A 26,842-nucleotide genomic window follows, 5' to 3' on the forward strand; every position below is an offset into this window, starting at 1 on the left:
TCTACAAGCTCATAGCGCGCCACCGAGTGGCGCGCTATGAACTTGTAGGTCTGCTATTTTTGAAAAATCGTTAAAATGTGCCTCAAATCTTTCCGAAAATTGTCATGATTTAGAAAACTTTTTTTAAATTTCGACGTCAGGCCTGAATGGGTTAATGGGTAATGAAAATCATAATTGTAATTATGTATTTTGAAATTAATGCATAATACTGAAGTTGGTTCACCCTGAATAATAATAAACTTTATTTGTATAGCACCTTTCATACATAAATGCAGCTCAAAGTGCTTCACAGGGCAGGACACAAAAATAGAATTAAAATGATAGAACAATAGCAAAGAACAAAATATAAGTATAAAAACATAGAGAAACACAAGAAGGCAGTATTATCTGTCCGAAACGTTGGTGTCTCTGGGTCCTCATTAAATCCGTATTGTGGTACTGAAGTTGACTTTTTATATTTTAGACGATAATAATGATATTTGTGTGTGGTTATAACATCATTTAATATGTCTCTTATTAGACGGGGGTGATAGCCTACAATGCAGACAGGGCCACTCCTGCACAGTATGCCTGCAGCACCCCGAGCTCTGAGCTGGACCATCCCAGCAGTCCCAGTGAGATGGACGTCACCTCCACTGACAACCCTCTGATGACATCACTATTACCTGGACCACCACCACAGGGAGTGCAACTGATGCCCCCAGGTGTGTGTGTGTGTGTGTGTGTGTGTGTGTGTGTGTGTGTGTGTGTGTGTGTGTGTGTGTGTGTGTGTGTGTGTGTGTGTGTGTGTGTGTGTGTGTGTGTGTGTGTGTGTGTGTGTGTGTGTGTGTGTGTGTGTGTGTGTGTGTGTGTGTGTGTGTGTGTGTGTGTGTGCACCTTGCTAAATGTTTGGCCCAGTATCAGCTATTATAGGAGGTGTGGTTTCCTTTATTTATGATTGATGTCTGACAAATATGCCAACTGTATTGTACAGTATGTAACAATGCTCTGTCTTATAGGCACTTTGTAACTGGCTGCTTTCTTATTGTCTGACTGCACCGGCAGTGTTTATGAACTTTGTACAAGTCATTCTTGTACTTTATGTGGACATAAATTCATATTTCAAGTGTTGTGTTAATGTGTTGTGTGTGTGTGTGTGTTTATAGAGGGACATCTCCCTCTCTTTCATAATGAACCGGATTAAAAAGCAATGTGTTTTATTTTCTCTCTCTCTGTATTTATTCATAGCTCCCACTACCATTCTGCAAGACGGGTTGGGCCAACCCTTGCACATGCCCTCCACCGACAGTGTCTCGTTCTACCCGGTGCCCCCCAGCCAGATCCCAGGACCATGCTACCTTCCACAGGACCACCCTGGATTCACCCCTGCTGCTCCCTTCCAGCCTCAGGCCCAGCCTGAGCAGCCTGGTCCCCCGCCTCCGCAGATGGGCCACATGTCACCTCACATGGGCCACATGTCACCTCACATGCCCCCTCAAATGCATCAGCCACTGCCTCAGATGAACCAGCCTCCGCCGCCCCAGATGTCCCCTCACGTGCCTCCTTCTCCTGCTCATATGCCCTACCTGGAGCAGCCGTCCTATGGCCCTCCGGAGATGCAGCAGCCGCCTCCTCCAGTGTCTGCTTCCCCGGCCCGGAGCTCTCTCACACCTCAGATGGACTTTTATGACCAGATGGCCAATATGGTTCGTTCGACATTTTCTCCTCTTGTCTGTCTCTTTCTGACCCATTAAGACCTGAGGCCGATTCTACAAAGAGTGCTCACAAATGATCAAGATCTGTTTTGCAACCAGGTTAAAACTGCCTTACAGTGATGGGAAATTACATTTAATTTATCTCCCCTTGTGGTATCCTGATACACCCCAGCTCATAATAACCGATCCCGTTTCTAGGTGCTAATATAGTTTCCGTAAAACCTTTTTCTTTTATTGGCACCTATTTTAGGTTAAAAGCACAATGTGTTATGTGACCAAGCTAAGATATTTATATGGTAGTTCTCTGCCATCTTAGTTGTTGATTTCTGGACATCAACAACAACCATGCCCTTTAATTACTTAAGCCCTAGCATTTTTCAAAATAAAAACAATATGTACTGATAAATCTGTACATTGTGGAAAAACAATAGACACAATCAACTTGAAAGGACTCAAAGGAGCCAATGGATGAGCTGATTGAAGATAATACACACTGGTAATGTCCCAATGTAACTACTTGTTGCTTTGTTATGATTAAAAGCTATTAAAGCTAACAGTTTGTGTCCTGTTGTTTCAGGGCCCTGGAAGGAGATCAAGGACAGCGTCTCAATCCTCAATGCACATGGTATGATATTTGTGTTATTTTATATCTAACTCAAACAACGTTGCATGTATTGCAATTTGCTTGTATTGTTTTTTGGGGTCTTTCAGGAAATTACTGCTTCAGCATTCTGCACTATGTCCTTTTGTGTTCCCAAGAAGGTACCTAAACTTGCAACATGCAGCTAATTATCGGTAACACTTGCTATGCATACCATGTCTATAATGCTGTTATAATATCAGGCAAATTAACACATTTATAAATAAATGCACACTATATATGAAACACCATATGAAAATGCATCACTAAGCCCTCTTGAATACTACATTGCTATTGCAGCTTAGCAAAATAAGAAAACATTTGTTAACTGTTTTCTATTAGTCCGGCAGCCGAGGTGGACGGGTGGGAAATTTGGTATATAGTCTTTTTTTATTGGCCTAGAATATTGTCTATATACATTCATGAATCCACTTGCTGACCGGCTGTCAGTATTGAGGTTTTTTTTATAGGGGTTTCTTGTGACCCTACCATTAACATCCTGTCAGGCAAAAATGTCAAACTTTCCTTTTGCTTTAAGTAGCATGTGATATGTCAAACTAGGGGGGTTTCCTGATTCTGAATCCATTACAAGCATTAGTTTTGCACAAAATACACTCCTTGGGCTAAAAACAGCCATAGCCACTTGCCAAATGGGCCTAAAATGTGCTGACCTAATCACATTTGTGCTGACCTCATCACATTTGTCCTGACGTCTATGGCCGTCTATGGCCACTTTTCAAAGTGGCATGCCACTTTTCAAAGTGGTATATCGTTATACCACTTTTTGTGTAGTGGCATGCCAAAGACCACTTTTGGAGCTCGCCCCTTAAGGAAAATATGTTGTTTCAGGGACCCCACAGAAGCAAAGATTTGAGTTAAAAACGTTCACTCTGATAGAATATATATTCAAAGATTTACGCCACATTTTTACGATTTAGAAAAAAATAGCAGATCTACAAGCTCGTAGCGCGGCACTCGGTGCCGCGCTACGAGCTTGTAGATCTGCTATTTTTGAGTGGTGCAAACCACTCCAACAACCAGCTTTGTCTGTATGTTTGTGTACCTGTTTCCATACGTGTCCGTGCACAGGTGAGCATGGTTACCATGGTCACTGACATTACGTCAGACCACAGCTGATCAGGCTATATAAGACCTTGCACCACTCAGTTCACACGGGTGTGATTTTTAATAGCTAGAGGCCCCTTTTTTTGGCCATTTGGTTTCTACAGGTTCCAGGTCGTCGCTCTCGAACTACATCCGAGTCGTCGACTCACTCTGGGGGCCGAGAGCGGAGCAACTCATACATCAAACATCCTTCACCGCCTCCACCCTCCATCCCAGAGCAGCCCCGCAAAGAGGAGCCCAAAAAGAACAAGAATATCTCCCCTAAAAAGGTAGGATATCCGTGTGAAGAATGTATACACTAGGCCTGCAACTATCCATTATTATATTATCCATTATTACACTTTTATTATTTGTATATTCTATTTAATCAATTAGTTGGATTGGTCTTTCTTGCCCTGATGAAGACCTGTTAGGTGGAAACATGTTGGCAGTTGCCTTTTAAATCAATAAAGGCATTCCTCATTTTTTAACCTTGTGTGCCCAGATCCTTCTCTTTTTATCATGTATTGATCCCGCTTTTTGATCCGTGTGAGCACCTTTTTATCATTATCACATCCTGCTACCTCCATTGAGCACCTGGTTAGTTCCTCTTGTTTCTCTAGTTGGATTGGTAGTTGCACACTTGGTATTTACCTTACCATTGGGTTTTCAAGCTTTCCTTTCTCCTTTCTCTTAGAGTTAGTTGATTTATTTGAATTGCAAATAACCCACACATCCCCCGCAAAAGTAACAACCCACATGTGGTGTGGTAGTCATAGCTATAATAAATCAAACCAATTTCCATAACAAAACATCACACAGGGTCTGTGTATAAAATATAATGTATACTTGACCTATTTGACTCGCACAGGTACCTCATCCAACAGCCAAGTTACATGCCTAAATCGGAAGTTAATTTAATTTCAAAGAAGCTGTTCCCAGGAAGTATCAAAGGAAGGTGTTCCATTGAGAAACATCTATGTTTTGTTGTGCAGGGTGGAGGAGGAGGAGGAGGAGGAGGCGGCGGCGGCGGCTGGCTGGGCTGGTTCAAAAGGGGGAAGAATGAAGCTCACTTGCCGGACGACAAAAATAAATCGGTGAGCTTACCAGTGATGTTATTTCAGAATCACATTTTTTTCCCCCCGCAAAACATCTGTGAATCCTGCTCATGGTGATGATTGTTTTAATTTTTAGATTGTGTGGGATGAAAAGAAGCAGAAATGGGTGGACCAGAACGAGCCTGAGGAGGAGGTCAGTTATTTCACTTATTTTCCTAATAGTAACTATGAGCAAATGTGTTTTCTTATGTTTGGTGAACAGTGCAAGTCTTCAGTGATTTGTAGATGGACCATGTTTGATATCTCTGTTTGAACTCATTTCCCTAGTACCACAAGCCCCCTCCGCCCCCTCCCTCGTTCCCTAAGATGTCTCCCATGCAGATGCCTGGAGGACCTGGAGCGCCACCAGGTGGTGTCAACATGTTCTCCAGAAAAGCAGGTATTATATAGATTAGCATTTGCGTCACTTCACAAAGTGTCTGTTGTTGGGGCACATTTTTTTGGGCTACTTTAGTATAAAGTTAATTCTTTTTGCGCCGGGTCCGTATATATACGACGACGCTAGTGGACCTTATCAGCCAGCCAGGTCCGTATATATATACGGACCCCAACGTATACCCCATGTATATAATGGTTGAGCCCACGGCAGCTTTTAACATTGGTCCGGTTGCTATGGCAGCGCCCCGTCACCACCAGCTATGGGACGTAAAATCTGTTCACCGTTTAGCTCGGTTACAAGCAGGATTTTCAAACCTCCATAAGTCGGGATCCAGGAGAGCTGTCCTTGGTGGATCTTCTGCCATCCAAAATTCGGATGTAATTTGTGCCTTTGTACCGCGTCACTCCCGACTTGTAAATGTTTCTGGCTAGAGCAGGGGTTCTCAACCCGTGGGTCGCGACCCCTCGGGGGGTCGCCAAATTATTTTAGGGGGTCCCCAAATTATTTTCAAAAAAAAAAAAGAAAAAATATTCTTTTTTTAAATTTTATTTTCACGATTTTTCAAAAATAGCAGACCTACAAGCTCGTAGCGCGCCACTCGGTGGCGCGCTATGAGCTTGTAGATCTGCTATTTTTCAATAGCTAAATTATAACAATGCTTAAAACACCAAAAGGGGTTCCCGCCCAAAATGGTTTAAGGTTATTGTAGCAGTCAATTTATATTGGGGGTCGGGAGGGGGAGGGGCGGGGGTCCTGAGACATTGCCAAAGCATTTCCAGGGGTCCCCGGCCAAAAACGTTGAGAACCCCTGGGCTAGAGGTAAACACTAAACAGTGTGTGCTTGTGCCAATGATACTAAAGTGTGTGTACTGAGTGTGTGTGGGGTGGGGGGGGGGGGCAAACTCCTTCTCAAAGTGGCACTGGGAACTTCATAAATGCTAATAGCTAGCCGTCAGAGAAAGAATTAATTAAAATACAGCATTGATTTATGACAAAACAAGATGAAATGTGGACAGACCAAAATGGTTTCTGCTAGCTGCTGCTGCTTTTTTACTAGCCAATGTAAATTGACACTTGATGTGACAGCAAAATCTATGAAGCTGTATGTGCGATGTAGAGGAGAGTAGGAGCGAAAAGGGTTATAATGCAACAACATTTATTCCCCTTTATTTTCTTTTTCCTTTCTGTCCTTTTCTTTTATTTATTTTTTATATATATATTTTTTTTCCCTGGTTTTCCTATTTCAATAAATGTACTTCAGTCATGTATTTTTCTACTATATTTATTATTATTATCATTACACTAGTTTATGCACTAGTTGTACAACAACAACAACAACTTACTTTGACACTTCTGTACCCTGTCCTTCCTAAATAAATAAAAAAGGTATATTAAAAAAAAAAGACAACCTTGCCTGACAGTGACGACATGTTCTTCGTTGTTCAGGTACTAAGAGCAGATACGTGGATGTACTGAACCCCAGTAGAAGTACGAGGCCTGGTGGGCCGGCACCTGTTGCACCCGCTGACCTGTTTGCTCCTCTGGCACCAATGCCCATGCCAGCCAATCTGTTTGTGCCTGGTGCAGGTATGTGTTATAGATAGGTGTATTTTTTTATTATTATTTTTTTACTTGAGTAAAAAGCATCAAAATGGTATCAAAATGTACTTAAGGTACCAAAAGTAGAAGCACTCATTATGCAGAATGGCCCATTTCACAAGTTTTCAAATGTATACAAAATAGCAGATCTACAAGCTCACAATGCGTCACATCAGGACGCATTGTGTGCTATTGTGCGGCTAATTTCAAGTGGCCAAAATGTATATGATCATCAAAATCTACTTTTCTCTTTTCAAATAATTGTAGTGGAGTAAAAGTACAATATTTGCCTTTGAGATATAGTGGAGTAAAAGTAAAAATATCTCAAAATTGTACTTGCGTACAATCTTCCGCCGTAGTCTGAAAACCCACCTTTTCAGACTCCTTAGCACTTACCCTACCCTCTTAGATAGCACTTTTTGTAGACTTAGATAGCATTTTATACAGACTTATACCATGTTATGTAGACAGCACTAGAATCGCATTGTATGTAGTCATAGCACTTTATATATGTATAGTATATATGCATAGTTTATATGTATAGTTTCATTATAGAGATACTCCACTGTTACGTTCTTAGCGTACGCATGTTTCATGATAACTACTTTAGTCTACTATAGTCTCACATACACACAGACTGTCATAGTCTCACATACACACAGACTGACTGACATACAGTTTTTCGTCACTTAGCGGCTAAACCAACAAACCCCATTGGCAGATGTCAGTAATGGGGGAGTTGTCTCAACAGTGGGTGGGTGGCGGCGGCGCCATGATGCACTTAATTGAGAGCCCACGCTTAACTGCCCAAAATCACTTTCACCTAGAAAATCCATTCACATTTTTTATAATTCAGCTGACTGTGGAGACACATGCTGGAACTTTTTACTTTGAAATGTTTTATAGTTTCTGAGTTATTTAATTTAAACGCCAAATGCATTCTCAATGGCGAAAAAAACCAACTTTGGCACCACGTGTTAAAAAAAAAAAAAAAAAAGTGTTTTGATTTTTCTGATTTTTTTTAATAAAAAAAAAAAAAAACTTTTTTTTTTTTTTTTCCAAAGACGTCCACAGACGTCTTGGGCTATGCACGTGCGGTAATACCCAGGACGTCCACAGACGTTTTGGGCACAAAATGTGTTAACAGATGGAGTCTTACAATAAAGTGTTGCTTATTCTTTGGTGTGTCATTAGCTCCAGATGATCAGCAGCCTATGGAAGGATGTGTCCCAGAAGGAGCAAACCAGGAGCAGAATGCACCAAACCCCAGTGCTGTTCCCCAGGTGCTTCATTACTCCTCATTGTCTCCCATCATTCTATCATTACAGAGTATCACTTATGGTACACAACTTTCCCCATGATTTTTAGTTAAGACTTAATTTACTGGACATATCCTAAAACAAGGAGACCTAGAAAATGCACTGCATGTGTCTGTTCTCACACATCCAAGAAAACCTGGAAACCTTTGATGGTCATTGAGATTCCATGGAAAATATTTTGTGTATAACAACTGCAGGTTGTTTATTTTGTATGGTAGGAATCTTTGCAACTACCTTGCACAATATTGAGGGGGGGAGGACTAGCCAGTCGATCAGCCATACACAAGCTTATGAAGTTAGGTGGTATTTTAATGCTCTTGTCATTGACCGCCCTAGATGTTCAACCCAACGTTGCTACCCCCTGGTTCAGAGGGTCCTCCAATGCCCGATGGATCACAGTCTGGAGAGGTAAGACAACCGTGCTCCGCTCAGCTGGCAGTGAGGTCGTCTGCTCCCCTAACATCCATAGTACCATCACGCCTCCATTGAAGCATGACACTTATTAGCTCTTAACACAGTGGTTCTCAAAGAAGGGTCTGAGGACCCCCAGGGGTCCTTGCGGGGGTTCCCCAGCTAAATGACAATGATAGTTAGGAGCCTTGGACCGTTACAGGTGAGATCTGCATTTCTGAGAGTTATGGGGGTCTGTGGCCTAATGCATACCAAACGGGTGGGGGGGTGGGGGGGTCCTTGAAATTAAAATGTTTGAGAACCACTGTCTTTACAAGACTGAGAGAATGAGAGTGAGTCCGCAATTGTATGGGGAAATTGGAATGTGTGAATGCTTGCATGTTCAATTGAATAATCATGAAATTGCATGGGGATAACAAAGAATATAACATAATGCACCATTGGCAGTAAAAATCGTATTCGCTTCATCTGTATCCATTTGGCCTAAATCATTATTTTGCTAATGCTGATTTTTTTTTTAAATTGGTTTTCAATGTGAAGTGGTGGAGAGTGGAGGCTGGCCTAATCCAGGGGTTCTCAACGTTTTTGGCCGGGGACCCCTGGAAATGCTTTGGCAATGTCTCGGGACCCCCGCCCCGCCCCCTCCCGACCCCCAATATAAATTGACTGCTACAATAACCTTAAACCATTTTGGGCGGGAACCCCTTTTGGTGTTTTAAGCATTGTTATAATTTAGCTATTGAAAAATAGCAGATCTACAAGCTCATAGCGCGCCACCGAGTGGCGCGCTACGAGCTTGTAGGTCTGCTATTTTTTTTAAATCGTGAAAATAAAATTTAAAAAAAAAGAAATAATTTAAAATAATTTGGCGACCCCCCCCCGAGGGGTCGCGACCCACGGGTTGAGAACCCCTGGCCTAATCCAGTGCATGGGAGATGGTTTTCAATGTGAAGTGGTGGAGAGTGGAGGCTGGCCTAATCCAGTGCATGGGAGATGATTAATCTGGCTTTGTGGTTTTGTGTTTATTTCCCCTCCTACTGTCTTCAGCTGTCTCGCTCTAGCTCAATGAGCTCTTTATCACGTGAAGTGAGTCAGCATTTAAACCAGGTACCTCTAGCTGGGCCTCATCGCCCCGCGTCCTCTCACACCCACACGTCAATCACAGTACACAAACACCCCAAGGAGCATGCTTCACATCCCCACACATTTCAAAGGAGCTTGTTTGGCATGAGAAAACATATATAAACATATATACACAAAGAGTGTACAGAGTGTAACTCTGAGAGAGTACAAATGGAACCATAAATTAACATTGATTTACATCAGGGTCCCAGAGATATAAATGCCATTAAGTGGGGGTCTGCAGCCTAATGCATGTCCAACTGGGGGTTCTTGAAATGAAAGTGGTTGTGAATCACTGCTAGAGCCATAAACATCTTCTCTTATGGAGGTCCTTGGCGTATATTTTCTAATGGGGGTCCGCAGGCTAATAAGTGTCAATTTGGGGGTGCTTGACATGAAAAGGTTTGAGAACCACTGCTTTAGCCAACCCACCGCAATAAGCATGTTTCACTCCCCACCACAAGAAGCATGCTTCACCCCCCACCACAAGAAGCATGCTTCACCCCCCACCACAAGAAGCATGCTTCACCCCCCACCACAAGAAGCATGCTTCACCCCCCACCACAAGAAGCATGCTTCACACCCCACCACAAGAAGCATGCTTCACTCCCCACCACAAGAAGCATGCTTCACTCCCCACCACAAGAAGCATGCTTCACCCCCCACCACAAGAAGCATGCTTCACCCCCCACTACAAGAAGCATGCTTCACTCCCCACCACAAGAACCATGCTTCACACCCACTACAAGAAGCATGCTTCACTCCCCACCACAAGAAGCATGCTTCACCCCCCACCACAAGAAGCATGCTTCACCCCCCACCACAAGAAGCATGCTTCACTCCCCACCACAAGAAGCATGCTTCACCCCCCACCACAAGAAGCATGCTTCACACTCGCCACCAGAAGAAGCAGCATGCTTTAACTTCACCCCCAGCACAAGAAGCATGCTTAACACAATCCCCCCCCCCCCCCCCGTTTAGCAAAAGAAACCTGCCTGAAGCTCTGTATGTCTCCAGCGCTACTCTCAGAACTCTATTCCTGGTCTTTCTTATTGTTATTTCTTTAACCACAATAGCCATGCCCTATTACATCTTTGTGGGCCGGTGTCAGATGGAAATAGATGATCTGCAATGTTGTAGATCGTCTATTTAATATACGTTTTTTTTTTAATGCTCAAAATAGTCCATAGTCAGAGTGAAGCACGCCGGAGACTTTTGCAAGACTGCCCACGCTTTGCCATTTGTCATGGTCGCACATGCTTATATTAACCCTCGACATTGCTTTGCATGCTTACTAAAACACAAGTGAACCCAATGATACAGTAGAGCAGGTGTTCTCAACCTGGGAGTCGCCAAATTATTTTGGGAGGTCCCTAGATTATTTTCCAAAACAAAAAGAAATGTCTTGGAAAATGAAATTAAGAGTTTACATACAGTAGTACACATAGTACATGCATAAATGTTCCTTCATAATTATACCTGGTTTCAGTATATATTTATGATATGTATTTTCTCTATTATTAAGGTCAATTTGTATTGGGGGTGGGGAGGGGGGTGGGGCGGTCACGAGACATGGCCACAGCATTTCCAGGGGTCCCCGGCCAAAACCGTTGAGAACCCCTGCCCTAGAGGATCCAACAACTCCCTGCCATGGTCACTTCATTTGTCTGTCTATGCGCAGTGCTTCTCAAAGTGGGGTCCAGGGACCTTCAGGATTCCATGAGGGGGTTCCAAATGGACTTTTAACCCATTTTGACCTGAGATCAGATTCTAAAAATGTCTTCTACATCCTGACAGTTTTCTGAAAAAGCTATGTTTCTATGTCAGTCGTTCTTCGATTTTTCAAAAATAGCAGACCTACAAGCTCGTAGCGCGCCACTCGGTGGCGCGCTATGAGCTTGTAGATCTGCTATTTTTCAATAGCTAAAGCATAACATAATGCTAACACCAAAAGGGGTTCCCGCCGGTTAAACAGGTCTGCAACTTGAGTGTGTACAAATAGAATCAAATGAACCTGTGTCCATTTAGTTCCATTTGTACACTCAAGTTATGGGGGTTCTAGAAATTAAGTTTGAGAATCACTGTATAAGAGATTTATGTCACATCATCAGACAGTGGGTAGGCCAAATATTCTTTCATCGGGGGTGCATTCATAAGTACGCTCTGTGAACCTGCTCCGATTTCACAGCACTCTAGTCAGTAGATGCTCTTTAACTAATGTCGCCATTTTCATCTTTCAAATGGACTTTAATTCATTCCATGTATATAAACATGATTATTAGCTTTTTTGTTGCATGTAGATGCATGTTCTAGTCTAGAGTACCAGACAAGACTCTGGACAACCTGGCTTTACACAATTTTCAATTAAGGCATTTAGCAGACTTATCCAAAGTGACTTACAAGTGCAAAATCAGAGTAAGCATGAGCCCTAGTCAAGGCAAATGGTCACATAAGTAGTAACCGTTTAGTGCTTCAAAGAAACTAGGATACCAGTGAAACATCAAACCTAGCATAGCTACTGTAACATGATGTTTGTTCAACAAACAACATGCTACTAAATGACAATAACTAAATACATATTAAAGGACCACAGCACCACTTTCAGCCTTTCTTCATTTAATTAGTCTTCATGATAAAATACCACCATTCTTTTCTACTCAGTCTGTCTCATAGGTGGGCTGTGGGCAGTTCAGAAACCCATCCACCAGTGAATCCACCAAAAATATATATTTTAGATTTATTATCATGAGAACGATGGCTTCCAAATATCGCATTGCAACTCATCAGTAATAGAAAGCCTGCAGTTTCTATAAGCTTGGATTCCCCATCGATGATGTCACTGGTGGACGGGTTTCTGAACTGCCCACAGCCGCCGCCCTCCTATGAGACACAGAGTAGGATTTTCTTTTGGCATTTTATCATGAACGACGTAACCAGCGACGAGACAGTTTCCTCTGGACGCATGTATTCTATTTCTTCTTCAGTGGCACGGTGGTCGTCATCGTAGATATTCGCATGCCGTAAGCAGCAGAATAATACTAGGCCAGCTACCTGCATGGCCGTTTATAGTGTAACTGAGGGCGTGAGAACATCGGGCAATGCAGAGCATAACAAAGCAGCCAGATAGACGCCGTCACCGCTTTATTCTAGGTGTTGACCGCGCCGGCAACGCACATTGTCGTGCACGCCGTGACGCGCGTAAAGCTCCTTTGAATTGCATGGGGGGGGTGCGCGGGCGTGCGTGCAGCTTCAGAACTACCGGGGCGGCGCCCTGGGCAACCCTAGCGCCAGCTCATCACTACTTGCACCATGGGGCCGAATGTGGAAGCGCTCACCATCGTTCTTCAAGCCACACAAGCACCTGTATGGCAGGTAACACTGTAACTGGATGGCTAGGTAACACTGTAACGCCCCACCTGTTGTTTCTTTAACAGAGTCAAGCTGCCCAGGGAGCTCCGCCCCCTGCCGGAGGCGTGACCTTCTATAACCCTGCCCAATTTGCACAGGTAAGGAATCCATCGGGGAAAATAACACTGACCCTCGGTACCTCACAGAAACCTTGCCCGCTAGGTGGTAGCATAAGCATTGCTAAGCTGCGCCAGCCATAGGCTCTCCCGTTGTACGAGCCTCCGTTTTCATTTCCGGGTTAGCAGGGAGGAGGGGTTGTTGTGAGGATTTATCATCAGGATTAGCGCACACCCTTTACCTCTCGCCAGAAACGGTTATGTCGGGAGCGATGCGAGACAAAGTCACAAATGAAATCCGAACGTCGGAATGCGTGACGGCTCACCATGGACAGCGCTCGAAGCTTTAGAGATACAGGGCTTTGGAAATCCTGCTTTAATGGAGTGTAAATGGAGCTTGATGTAAAGAACCCATAGCTGGTGGGGACGGAGGCATTGCATAGCAACCGAATTAATGTTAACACATTGAGAGCCCACGCAAAACTGCCCAAAATCACTTTCACCTAGAAAATCCATTCACATTTTTTATAATTCAGCTGACTGTGGAGACACATGCTGGAACTTTTTACTTTGAAATGTTTTATAGTTTCTGAGTTATTTAATTTAAACGCCAAATGCATTCTCAATGGCGAAAACACAAACTTTGGCACCACGTGTTAAAAAAAGAAAAAAAAAAGTGTTTTGATTTTTCTGATTTTTTTTTTAAAAGGTAAATTGACAGTCCCTGCTGTCATATATACGCGGGGTACGAACATGTAAGTAGTTGGCACCTGCTGTACCCTAGCGGGGGGGTACCTACCCTAGAGTTAACATGCAAACTCCACACGACGGTGGCTCAGGGGTAGAGTGGCTGGATGGTAACCGCAAGGTTGCCAGTTCGAACCCCTAGTTTTAAGATATTCCTTTTACATTGCCTAATCTATTAGTTGTTTGTGGTTTCCTTTGGCTAGACGAGTGCCGCGTCAGGAGGAATGCGGACAAGTCGACTGGGAGGTCAGAGGCAGTACCCTGTGCTGAAATGAATGAAGCTCCTCTGACAGACAAACTCTAAACAGACTGAATGAATGATATCCTGCCTGGGAGGAAGTGAAGCACATGGACATACAGCTTTCTCTCTGAAGGACCCTTCCCCCCCCCCCCCCCCCCCATCTAACACAACCCTATATTGGTCATCATCAAACAGCAAAATCATCTTTTCCTTTCATTGGGTATTATCATCATCATTTTTCGACCACAGTCGAGATCATGGATTTCACAATGCAATTGGGTATTACACATTGCATTTAGTTTTTTTGTTTTTACTGGTAAGGTGTTGTCATAGAGGGCTTATTCCTGTCTGTATTGTAAGTATACACAAATAGTATGTTCATATAGACATAACTAGTATACTATGACAACTGGGATTGAGTCCCACCCCCCTCCCATCTCATCTGAAGATCTTCCTCGGTCCTAATTGAGTTATCCCTAACTTGTGTCTATGGCCCTAGTTTTACTTTTGTATGACTGTGAATTAAACAAAATGAAAGTGGCACCTATGAAATTCCTATTGTACAATTGTGTACATGCATTTGTGGTTCTTACTGTACGTGTTCCTTTATCAACTGGATATAGCTTTTTGTGTCCAATTTAATAGACTTTTAATAGTGCCGTGTCTGCTGTGTTCTCTTCTCCTGAGATATTATGGCCTCCAACCTTTAGGGGGGTCTTAAACGAAGCATCTCGGTCACACACGGCCCAGGGCGGGACGACGACGACGACGACATGTTTTTGTGGTGTGCGTTTGTTTGTTCATTTACAATATTTATTGTCCATCAGCGAACCTTCACCCTTGTAATCTGTCAGGGTCTTCTCCCAGTTCAACTCCCAGTTCAGTCTGTTTTCCCTCTGCGAAGCGTTCAAGTTCATCCACACAAGGAGTGGTTTACAGAACTGTAGGATACAGGACTAAATCATGTCATTAAAAATAAATATCCAAATATCTGTATATCTGATTGATTGTATTTATGAGTTGTAGTCATAAAAGTGTGTGGAGAGCAACTAATTTTTATCTGATTAGCTTTGATGCAAGTATGATTCATAATAGATGTGTTGGATTCACTTTACAATCATTTGTAATGACCGCTTCTGCAGATAAATAGCCCATCTAAATTGTGAAAAGGTAGCTAATTGTACTCACATTGCCATTTCCCTGTCATTTTATTTTGCAGACACTTGATTTATTGTCTCTACCAGAGATTTAAACCTTTGTTATCCCATTTCACTTGGCTCTTAATGTTTGTGTAGATTACCAGATCATTTTCAATGGTCCCCAATTTGAAGAGAAACTGTTGATTTTCATGGTGTCTAGAATTCCTCATGTAAGATTGACAAAAATAATTAAAAAAATTATATATATAATAAAGATATTTTTGCGCTCTTTAGCACTTTGAAAGATGTCTCAGGGATTTATTCTTAATGTAATTTTTGTGTGTTCAATAATTTTACTTCTACTCCACTAACTGGCAAATATTGTACTTGTACAATTGTAATTGTACTCTACAATTATTTAAAAGGTTACTAGTTAGTTAAAAAACATACATTAACCACTTCAGCTATTACCACTTTTCTAAGTAAAGAATTACTGGGAGCTGAAATTGGTGTGCAGACCTTTTTATTCCTACTCTGTGTTTGATCTGGCACCCAGCCTACATAGGTAATTGGATGTGTCTCTTTTGGCTGTTTTTTCAGCCTTTTTCTACTACATTTTATACATACCTTGTGAAACGGGACGTTCTTGATTACCAGAGTTTTACTTGCAAAAAAGTGTTTCTGCATTGCAGTATTGATAGAAATTGAGTACTCTTTGCAGCACTGCTAGTAGTGACCATTGGTGTGATGCAAGTGGTCCAGAACCTGGCCACAGTGCCTACAACTGTGTTTTCCAAACACTGTCGGGACCCATTTGTGGGTCGCAAATACATTTTAACGTGACACATTGTGAGCTTGTAGATCAGCTATTTTCACTAGTTGGGGTTCCAGGATGACATCAATTTCCCCTTTTGGGTCTCGAGCTAAATGGTTTGGAAACCACTGGTCTTGACTCTAGAACATCCATGCTGTACTAGATTCAGCCCCAGACAGTACTGGAATGTGCAGAACACAGTACAGTATGTAGCAAGCACTTTATTAAGGACACAGACATACATGGTTTTTAGTTCTTACAAATGTAATCTCTAGACCCATTTGTACCTATGTGTTGAATATAAAACATTTGATAGCCAGTCTGTTTATTCAAGACACAATCAAACTGACTTGATTTCAAGATGATCCAATCTGAGCAAAATTGCTCATGAGATTACTTAATCCACATTGTCAGAGCCTCCTTGATTCTGCCTTGGATTCTAATTAAGACTAGATTGACACTTGACAGAATGATCAATAGAAAACAACTTAAAATACTTATAAATAATTCTAATATTTCAGTGCAGTGATTGCTGCTATTCCGTTATTCTTTGTTAGCAGCAAGCTGCCTTTATTTGTGCTTCTATTTCATTTTTATCATTCAGGAGGATGTAGCGATTTCTGAGTCCACTTAGGCACATATTTCTTTCGGCTTCGCATTAAACTGCTCACTTCAGGCTGCTCAGTGCTTCTTGTGCTTTCTGAACAGCAGTCATCAGCATGGCGTTGGTTTGGTCTGAAACCATCTGTAGGAGAACATCACGATCCATCTCCAGTAACATACCTGAGGAGAAAACACAATCCAAGAACCGTTCAACCTTCAACAGAAAGGTTTGTGGAAATCCCAATGATCCAATAGCGCTGATAGTTTCTAATAGTTGTTAAATCCATTATCTCAAAATAATTATTGATGTAACACTCTTCAAAATAAATATACACATTTCTGTACATGCCGAAAACATTTAAAGGCATAAGGAAACTAAATCACAATTAAATATACAATGTACTGGTAATCTGTAAAAGATCAATAAATCAGCAATAAAAAAGCACAGTACAAGAAGAATTCCAATAAAAAAGCACAGCACAAGAAGAATTCCAATAAAAAACAAATGTGCAAATATCATTTTTTTTGTGGTGGAGTATTGCAAATAGTCCTAGTGGGATATGAACGATCACTCTTAATTTAACCATAACAGCTTCCATATATTAGTGAAATTATATATATATATATATATTCTTATTTTATTTTTTTGAAAATAACAACTATGGAGTGTAAACTAACCAGTGATGTCATTTGCATGTACTGGATCCAGCTCCTCCACCAATGAGAAGAGCTTCTCACCAAGTCGATCTGTGACCTCATCAACATCTGATGAGTCACTGATGTCCTCCACGTTCTGCCTGAAAAATATATATTACATCATCACTTCAATTCATTTGCGCAACAGTTAATCAAACTTACTGACTTAATCAATTGTAAAACATAATCGATAATAGATAATTTCATGAAATAATTGATGAATAATCATTCCCTATTTTGGGCATGTCAGTATAGGCGAAATAGCTGAGCTTGTAGATAGTTACTTGCGCAAGCAGAGCGTGCAAGTAATGTTATCAGTCAGGAGCTACGATGCGTATGTCCCTTGACGTGATGAAGATATGTACCAATGTCCCTTAGCAGCAAAAGATATGACGTCATATGCTGGCACGGGACATATGGAAGCAGACCGTGCAGGTATGTTTTCCATGTATGTCCCATGACGTGAAGATATGTACCAATGCCAGGGTATAATTGGTTTACGATGGTGACGTAATGATGATATGTTTCAGTGTCGGGTGGATTCAAGGGACATACGCATCAAACCACCCGAGTAACCACATTATACCACTAACCAACTCAGAAATTACATATACATAGACATAGACATATCTTTATTACGTCATCATTGAGAGCCAGTTATAACCCATAGATAGATAGAGATATAGTTGAAAAGAGATCAATTTGGACCTTGTATTGCGCCAGGACAAAGTCTGTCTGTCTTAAAGTGTAAGATTAAGTACATTTAAAGCAATGTTATTGAGAGTTTAAAATAAATAATATTATACTGAATACGTGACAACATATTTTTTTTCGAATAATATACTTTTTTTTCCTCCTTTTTTTTTAAAGAAACTACAAGTGGATCCTAGACACTTCTAAAAGGATGGAACTATATTTTCTTTAGAGACAGAAGATTTTACCATACTTAAAAATACTACTTTTTTTCCTCCAGAAGCAAGGTACGTAGCAAATAGCTAAATCTAATAATTCAATATGTTCTTTCACAGAGAGGCTGAGATTTGAAAGTTTGTAGTGGTCTACAGTACTTGCACGCTCTGCTCAGCAAGTAGGCACTCGACAGAGTGCAGTTCTAGTTTAGGCTATTTTCACTAGTATTTTTGTATGACACCATTTATTTGTGCGCAGAAGAATATATAGTAGTTAATAATTTTGTTGATATATATAAAACATTTAAAAAATATCTGCATATCAATCAATCAATCAATTACTTGCCCTAATGTCATCTATCAGCAGCACATCTCTTGATTAGTCACTTATCATTTATTTTGATAAGATAAACATGATCAATGAGTTACATACTCATTGAGGGTCTTCAGGGCCACCATCACCTGCTCTTCCAAGAGTGTGGGGTCTGAAAACAGGTTCAGAACTACATCTTTGTCCTGCTCCAGCAACATACCTGTAGTAAAGAGTGCATTTGTTAATATTATACACAGACACAGTGTGCTGCAGAACTGCAGCCAACTACTACTTCTACAAATAATAACTGTATGGGCTGTGCGCGCGCGTGTGTGTGTGTGTGTGTGTGTGTGTGTGTGTGTCCTATGGGAGTTCACAATTCTTACCAGTAATTTTCTGTGAGTTACCAGTGTTGTACACATCCACAAGTTCAAATAACTGCTCTCCCAGTGAATCTTCATCCTCGTCCTTGCAAGTCACCTTGCTGTGAAAATGTAAATATATACTATGGTACATAGTACTACATACAGTATATTTGTTGCGAAGGCTTTTACGTAGAGCTCCATATATGGGGATAACCTATAGTCCCATATATGGAGATAACATTGATATCCAGCGCTGACATCAGATTAATGTAGAAACCCCAAAGATGGATATACACAGTGGTGATATCATCGTGACACTAGACTTGCACGCATCATAAAAGGCAGATCCCAGCCTCTAAACCTCAGATACCAAGCAACGCACGCGGTATCTCCAACGATCCCAAATCCTCAGAATCTACAGCACTCAAGTAAGACACAGGATCCAAGATCAAGAACATGTCAACACAATACACATACAAACCAAGGTGTCTGGCTTTACAACCCAGATACCTTGAATAGCTTCTATTACCTTTGGCACGAGTCGTATAGATGAGACAGAATATCTGGCTAATGGCTAAGCAACTCGTAGAGCATTGAAGTAGAGGTTTCTACATCCCGGTTAAGTTCGTATCGAACACCACTGTAGCGGGTCCTAACTAAATAACCAGCACTGGTTCGAGCTATTTAATAATATTCATTCACTTTGATATATGGTGCATTTATATAGCGCCTTTATCCAAGGCATAGATTGTGCATTACATTCACACACACATTCATACACCGATGGTGGAGGAAACCATGCAAGGCACCAACCAGCACATCGGGAGCAATTAGGGGTTCAGAGTCTGTTAGTCATTCAGTATGAATGTAAACTGACGTTGAGCCTTGCCATGGTTTTCCTTCACATAAGCCTAACTGTGGACTGACACTCAAATGACCCTGTGTAAGCAAAGCAATTCAACTTATGATGAAGATGACGACGCAATATGATGCCTACAGTATGACACTATGGCACATTAGTCCACTGGCACAGTGGTTCTCAAACTTTTTATATTCAAGGACCAACATGAGTACGTTTTCACTTAAAGCAGTAGTTTATTATTAGGCTACAACGTTCCGATCTATTACGACTTTCATCAGGTATCTGCTATTTTCCAGGACACCCATAGGTCTCGTAGGTTCCATTTGGTTCCATTTGTACACTCTCAGAGTTACAGACCTGTAATGGTAAATTTTTACCACCTTCAAGGGGTAACAGGTACGGTCGCCCCAATTCCATCTCGCCCCAGCTTTTTTCCGCCGACCTCACGCCGACAGCTCGGTGCGGCGGTTCTTGTATTCTTTATTTTGTTTTACTGAGAATAAGGTTAGAAATAAGTTTAGGGTTAGGCATAGTTTTATTGGGGTTAAGTTTAGGAATAGGGTTAGGTTTAGGCATAGTTTTACTGAGGTTAAGGTTAGGAATAAGGTTAGGTTTAACAGTTTAAGCATAATCTACTTAGATTACTTTAGGAATACCAGGGCGTGCTGTTCCGCCGGCTGTACGCCCGGGGCGAGTTGGTAAAGGGGCGAGTTGTTTAGTATTCCTTCAAGGAACCCCCTCAAGGGCCGCTTTGAGAATAACCACTGCGCTAGTATACATTTAGGTAACAATAATGTTACCAGAAACATACAAAGAGACAGTTTTTTGTAATATAAATTTGACAAAAATGTTCACCGCAAGCCCTTAAACAATCTACTTACCTAGTGAGTTGATGTGGCTGCAGGTGCAGGGCAGTGAGGGCTTTGGTCAAAGCCCCAGTCAGCAGGGCCTCATCCTGCAACATCTGACTCAGAACAGCAGGGGGCAGCTCTAGCAACATGCCTGAAACACACACGGTGTTCATTTAATCTTTAGCAGCTCAGAGAGGGCACAAATGAAACCAAATAAGGATCCATTTGGTTTCATTTGGAGATTTTGGACACACTCTGACACATTAACACAGGGGTTGTGTAGTCTCTGATAAACAACTTAATTTCGTTCCTTCACTAGTCATTCACAACAATTTACCTGTAAGCTTCCCTGCGATTTCTGCATGCTTCGGGTAAATCCGATGATACAGTTGTTCACCAAGAGTCTCCAGATCTTCGTCTTCTTCCATATCTGGACTATCTTGGGTAGTCACTGACACCCTATCCACTGGATGTGAATTTCAGCATTATCAATTACCCCATCCCATCTCCAACAGCACAACTGTTTACACAGGATGGACAAACCATTTGTTGCATGTGGAATAATTATAATGCATTGTCCTCTACAATAGCCTACTGTCTCGATTAATTGAATACACACAGGACCTCAATGGAAATAAGCCCAGGGCTTTTTGGGGTATCCGTTTAGCATTCTTTTGTATCAATCTGTTTCTGTACCTTTTTTTTCTTTTACAAACTTAATAAAGTATCAATCGATCGATCAAAAAAAGGCCAACAGTGGCCATGTTTTCACCATATAGTTATATTATAATAGTTACATTAGATTCGTTATAAAGATATGGGGTTTCTAGTTCCATTCTTCCCAAGCAAAGATGTTTTTTTAGGATGTAAACAAAGGTCGCGCATCGATGACGCACATCCTTATTGCTAAATATGACACGCTTCCGTTTCCTGTCCTTTTCGATCCTTCTCCGCTGAAAGGTAACGTGGTCGCGTCTCGTGCACACAAAACCTCCACGAAATCACAACTTTTATCTGTCCCATTTGTCACACAGCTCGTTAGAAGAACTTTATTATCGTTGCGTAGTTTATTTTGCACCCGATGTTACGTTTCCCGTGGTATATCGTGACATTAATGTAAAAATAAAGGCTTTGCACATGTAGGCCTCGTCGGTGCTCGTATGTGAAGCTAGCGCTCATTAGCTTCGGCGGGGCTGAACTTGACGAGACAACGTTTGAGTGTTGAAAGTATTTTAATGTTTATAATGTGGAATGAAACGTTTTAAGTTGACCGTAGACCTGAATTAGTTGAAGCCGACTGTAGTGCTGTGACTTTGTTTTCGGTGTGTTGTGAGTTTGCGAGCTCCGTTTTAACTTGTTATGGATTGTTGAATCATGAAATATTTAGTGACTGTCATTCACAGTATGAATACACGTATAATTATTCATGTCTACTGTGGCCATTTTCAATTTGGTTAATGGGGCTTCATTTAAACCATTAAATGTGTTACTTATAAGTACAAACGTTTGGTGTGGCATGTCACAGGCTCCACTGACGGCGCTAACACAATATTATACTACTTAAAACATAATACAAATCTTAAGGCTGATCTAATACTGGGTGTAAAATATAATGCAGGTTAAAAGTATCAAAGTAAAGATAGAACCTTTAGCAGTAATGCCTTTTGATGAAAAAGCTTGCATGTGGATAACTTATTTTCAGTGACTCAATATAATGAAATTACGGTAGGTTTGAGTGCAGTGTGTGACTTGTTTGCTGTCAATAGTCTTGTCAATGATGCTACCAAATACAAATGTCTGAACTTATGAATTTTCAGTGATTCTATTTTATTTATACTGAGACAAGACATTGCAGCCCAGTCGTGTCATAATTGGTCAGAGCTCTGATAGTGAAGAGAGGTCCATGATGTGACTTTGAAGTACATGGTGTAGTTAATAAGTGAAACAGTTCATGTTTTTTTTTTTTTTTTAATTGATGCCGTTATGTCCAGGTTTCGTCCAAGATGTCGGCTCATCTGCAGTGGATGGTGATTAGGAACTGCTCCAGTTACCTGCTCAAGAGGAACGGACAGACTTACAGCACCGTACGTATACATGTAGAGTAGACAGACATACTACAGCACTATATACAAGATGTAGACAGACATACAGCAGTCTACATAGACATGTATGCAGGCCTACAGCACTCTATACATGTCGACAGACCTATAGCAGTCATGTTGTAGAAGATGGACATATAGCCTTCTACATATACACTCTACCGTGCATGTACCCAAACCCACAGCACTGTACTGCATAGTGTACTAACAGGCTTGTCCATGTGCCTAATTCTTAACCCTGTCTGATGTTTTCTGGATACTGTTGATTTACATGAAAATATAATTTAGATGAAAGGGGGGCATTTGGTTTAATGCATGTGTTTTATGCATCCATCTCTACAACAGGAAGCCAACAACTTGAAGTCCAAGAACTCCTTCCGCTTCAATGGACTGGTGCACAAGAAGACTGTTGGAGTGCAGCCTGCAGCTGATGGCAAGGGTGTTGTCGTCGTGTTGAAGAAACGTGCAGGTAAATATCAAATAGCCCTGTAATATTGTCTTGTGTTTATATGATTCACAAAGAATCAGTGGCAATACATGTTAGAAATGACTAGAATTCAGTTGCTCTGCCATACATCAATTGCAATATTTAAATCAAATGTCAACTATTGGAATTCTTTAAATGCACTGCTTGCACTAGTTACTTTGCAAAGGCTGGAAATGCCCTGTGTTCTTGGACCAGGATCAGACTCATTTCTGTCCTGTTTTCAGAATTAAGTCATATTGAAAATCTATCAGTGGTTCTCAAACCTTTTAGCCCATGACCCAAAAGAGTAATCTAGTGTCTCCCCGGTACCCAACCAAATGAAAATGGCAGATCTACAAGCGCACAATGCATTCTATAAAATGGCCGATGTAATCTACCTAAAACCGGCCGAAATCATTGCGTGCACGCACGCGCGTGGTCTTTATGTGCATCGCTGCGTAATATGCGATATTTGGGGCTTGATTAGAGCTTAAATTGACTTAGTTATTAAAATAAACGATGATAGCTTAGCATCCCGGACATCTGACTGTAACACAGAGGAAAACTAGCGGATGTTGTGATCCGTTGAACCGGAAATGACATCGCCAGATTCGCTCTATTTTGTAAAAATCGGCATAATGGTGAAGTTACCGCCACCATCAGGACTGGGTATAATACTATAGGATTACCATGTTAAAATGAGATAGTGTGTATGTCACAGATTTTTCTATTGGCATTAAAATTATGAATTAAACATGAATAGTGCAGGTAGAAGGCACAACCCACTGTCAATTAGGGTGGCCATAAGAGGGTTAATCACTTGCATGTTCCTGCTGTAGTAGAGAATAGGAAATGGATTGTTACAATTATCATGTGCATCTTGTAACATTTCCCTGCATGATTGAATATTCGCCTGTTTAAAACAAATTACGGTAGGTTTGAGTGCAGTGTGACTTGTTTGCTGTCAATAGTCTTGTCAATGATGCTACCAAATACAAATGTCTGAACTTATGAGGTTTCAGTGATTCTATTTTATTTATACTGAGACAAGACATTGCAGCCCAGTCGTGTCATAATTGGTCAGAGCTCTGATAGTGAAGAGAGGTCCATGATGTGACTTTGAAGTACATGGTGTAGTTAATAAGTGAAACAGTTCATCTTTTTGTTTTTTATTTAATTGATGCCACTAGTTACTTTGCAAAGGCTGGAAATGCCCTGTGTTCTTGGACCAGGATCAGACTCATTTCTGTCCTGTTTTCAGAATGATGTCCTATTGAAAATCTATCAGTGGTTCTCAAACCTTTTAGCCCATGACCCAAAAGAGTAATCTAGTGTCTCCCCGGTACCCAACCAAATGAAAATGGCAGATCTACAAGCGCACAATGCATTCTATAAAATGGCCGATGTAATCTACCTAAAACCGTCCGAAATCATCGCGTGCATGCACGCGCGTGGTCTTTATGTGCATCGCTGCGTAATATGCGATATTTGGGGATTGATTAGAGCTTAAATTAATTTAGTTATTAAAATAAACGATGATAGCTTAGCATCCCGGACATCTGACTGTAACACAGAGGAAAACTAGCGGATGTTGTGATCCGTTGAACCGGAAATGACATCGCCAGATTCGCTCTATTTTGTAAAAATCGGCATAATGGTGAAGTTACCGCCACCATCAGGACTGGGTATAATACTTCGCCTGTTTAAAACAAAAGGAGGAAGTGTTCAAATCACTGAGTGCACCTTTTCTATTGACTGGTTTTCCAATCATACTGTGACAAATATTTCAATGAGTGATTAGTTTGCTTTAGGTTTCTGAGTCCCATAGTATAATCTTTCTAAATACAATTGCTCTTAACGAGTCTACTGACACAATCTTAACTTATTTTTTTTTGTACAGGTCTGCGCAAACCAGCCAAGCAATATGAGAAGATCACAATCAACAAGAACTCCCGTGCCACCCTGTGCAGCATCAGGCACATCATCAGCAAGAACAAGTACAGGAAAGACCTGCGCATGGTAGGCTGCTGTTCATAACTTCTCACAGGATCAGATCTATGATAAAGTCACATTATTTCCTTCTGTTGCTTATTGTTGAGCCAGTGGCGTAAATCTACTTTATTCTGCATGGGTTTTCAGATCAAAAGTGCCTGTGGTGCACACATATAAAGTGTTTTTTCACAAGGAACAAACTTGTGATGCGTAGGCCGACCTGTAACCCGTGGGGCGAGATTTAAGATTCTAGTGTCACACATGATAATATTCTTGCTGCTCCTTTTTGGTCATGGAATGTGGAAGCAGTCAGAATTCTAACAAAGTTACATTGTGTTTTTCTGTCTCCCTCAGGCTGCTCTGCGTCGTGCCAGTGCCATCCTGAAGAGCCAGAAGCCCGTTGTGGTGAAGAAGAAGCGCACCAGGGCTACCAAGAGCGCATAATGGTCAAATTGATTTGTTAAACTAAATAAAAGTTTTTCGTTTGGAAAATACCATTGATTTTGTCACAATCCTTCTTCCTTCCACGGGGGCTTCTAGAAATCTTTTTTTCCCCCTGAATGATGCGCTTCCGTTATAACATTTTAATTAATTGTTTTGGGTCAGCTTAACAATGACATTGAAATGTATGACATCCTGCACCTGCCCTGAATATAGGCATTGAGATGTGCACACAATCTCTGATTTAAAATTAAATGTATGAAATACACATTTTAACTACTACTTTAACTACTGTAACCAATAGTGTTTATATATTATAAAACCTATGCTTCTGTTAGAGACCAAGGGTTCCAAAACCTTTCAGGTTGTGAAATGTGCACTTATATTTTGTATGTTTTTATTTATTTTACAGTTGAATAAGGAAACCATGTTAATCTAACTTTAAAGGGATAGTTCACAATTTTTTATCTTGAAATACTTGCCATTACTATAGTGGTTGCAAGTGTATTAATTGATTTCCTGAGTCCTGTGGTGGGAATTCTGCTCTGATTTTGTTGAATATTAAGTAGTTCCGGTCATTTTGTGGGGGGCACTGGGGCCATGCATTAAAAGTAAATTAATCCACAACTAGTGTCAGTATTGACCTATTTCTAAAATATTAGCTCAACTTTCGGTCAACTTTGACCCCTCTATCACATGGAACTGTGTTTTGGCCGTAGTGATATGGACAAAAGAAATGGTTGTGGGGTGAAAAAAATTATGAATGTTGCACTATATGGTACTAGAAATAGTATATTTAGTATATATAGGTCAACAATACAAATGATGCTTGTTTTGTGAATTAATTTACTTTGAATGCGTGGCCCCCTGTGCCCCCCACAAAATAACCGCAATTACTTAATATTTCACCAAAACTAGACAACACTAAACAACACCAAAAAATGTGACCTATCCCGTAAAATAATCTGGGTAATATAATGAATATTATCTAACTACTAGAGGGTTGCTGTAGCCTGACGGAGTGGGTGAGGTCTATGGAAGGAACCTGGAACTAGGCTAGGGTTACTACACGTGCCAAGATACTGCAGTACCAGTAAGACGCCCTGAGGGTGAGAAGTGAGCACGCATCCGCCTGGATGACGGCAGACTGCTGGGCGAGCGCTGGCACTTTGGCATGGGGGGTCAGATCAACATATGGAATGAATTCTGTACTGGCCATATACAGTGTACAGGGTTTTATGAGGTCAGACCAACATATGGAATGTCAGAACAGGTCAGCTCCATATATGGAGATCTAAGGGTGGCAGCGGGGGCAGTGTCTTGAGTGTACAGAGTTTGATGAGGGCCCAGGTAGGGCCGGGCCTTAATTTTCGGGCCTGTTGAGAACTCGAACTGTTTTCGCTGGCTGCCGGGCGTGGCTGCACTAATAACTTTGGGGTGTCTAGAGTTTGAGTG

General features: G+C 41.3%; 3 protein-coding genes across 7 annotated transcripts in view; 2 read left to right on the top strand and 1 right to left on the bottom strand.

Annotated features, from left to right (window-relative positions):
- Positions 1-14,834, top strand: part of sec16a (SEC16 homolog A, endoplasmic reticulum export factor) — a 36,897-nt gene extending 22,063 nt beyond the window's left edge. For 2 of the 4 annotated variants that reach the window (XM_079524869.1, XM_079524870.1), the window contains exons 19-31: positions 521-704; positions 1,228-1,685; positions 2,272-2,319; positions 3,564-3,728; positions 4,434-4,535; positions 4,633-4,689; positions 4,824-4,935; positions 6,382-6,522; positions 7,729-7,817; positions 8,190-8,261; positions 9,312-9,371; positions 12,821-12,892; positions 13,801-14,834. In XM_079524869.1, the coding sequence (XP_079380995.1) occupies positions 521-704; positions 1,228-1,685; positions 2,272-2,319; positions 3,564-3,728; positions 4,434-4,535; positions 4,633-4,689; positions 4,824-4,935; positions 6,382-6,522; positions 7,729-7,817; positions 8,190-8,261; positions 9,312-9,371; positions 12,821-12,892; positions 13,801-13,872 (1,632 nt within the window). In that variant the 3' untranslated portion in view covers positions 13,873-14,834. The remainder of the gene's footprint in view (positions 1-520; positions 705-1,227; positions 1,686-2,271; positions 2,320-3,563; positions 3,729-4,433; positions 4,536-4,632; positions 4,690-4,823; positions 4,936-6,381; positions 6,523-7,728; positions 7,818-8,189; positions 8,262-9,311; positions 9,372-12,820; positions 12,893-13,800) is intronic. The other 2 variants (XM_079524871.1, XM_079524872.1) reach the window with 2 other exon arrangements.
- A 1,160-nt stretch (positions 14,835-15,994) lies between these two features.
- LOC306939929 (uncharacterized protein) lies at positions 15,995-21,303 on the bottom strand. 2 transcript variants are annotated; one of them, XM_079524752.1, is made up of 7 exons: positions 21,286-21,303; positions 20,727-20,909; positions 20,420-20,540; positions 18,698-18,795; positions 18,432-18,531; positions 17,073-17,191; positions 15,995-16,574 (listed from the first exon to the last, which is right to left on the bottom strand). In XM_079524752.1, exons 2-7 carry the CDS (start codon positions 20,815-20,817, stop codon positions 16,459-16,461), a joined length of 645 nt encoding a protein of 214 aa, XP_079380878.1. In that variant the 5' UTR covers positions 20,818-20,909; positions 21,286-21,303; the 3' UTR covers positions 15,995-16,458. The 2 variants fall into 2 exon arrangements, with proteins under 2 accessions (XP_079380878.1, XP_079380877.1); XM_079524751.1 differs by lacking the exon at positions 21,286-21,303 and having other exon boundaries at positions 20,727-21,258.
- rpl28 (ribosomal protein L28) lies at positions 21,298-25,440 on the top strand. The gene is made up of 5 exons (XM_079524753.1): positions 21,298-21,349; positions 22,381-22,473; positions 22,834-22,957; positions 24,855-24,973; positions 25,301-25,440. Exons 2-5 carry the CDS (start codon positions 22,393-22,395, stop codon positions 25,388-25,390), a joined length of 414 nt encoding a protein of 137 aa, XP_079380879.1. The 5' UTR covers positions 21,298-21,349; positions 22,381-22,392; the 3' UTR covers positions 25,391-25,440.
- The last annotated feature ends 1,402 nt before the right edge of the window (positions 25,441-26,842 follow it).

Source organism: Electrona antarctica (assembly GCF_951216825.1).
Source record: "Electrona antarctica genome assembly, chromosome: 16".
NCBI classification, from domain to species: Eukaryota; Metazoa; Chordata; class Actinopteri; order Myctophiformes; family Myctophidae; genus Electrona; species Electrona antarctica.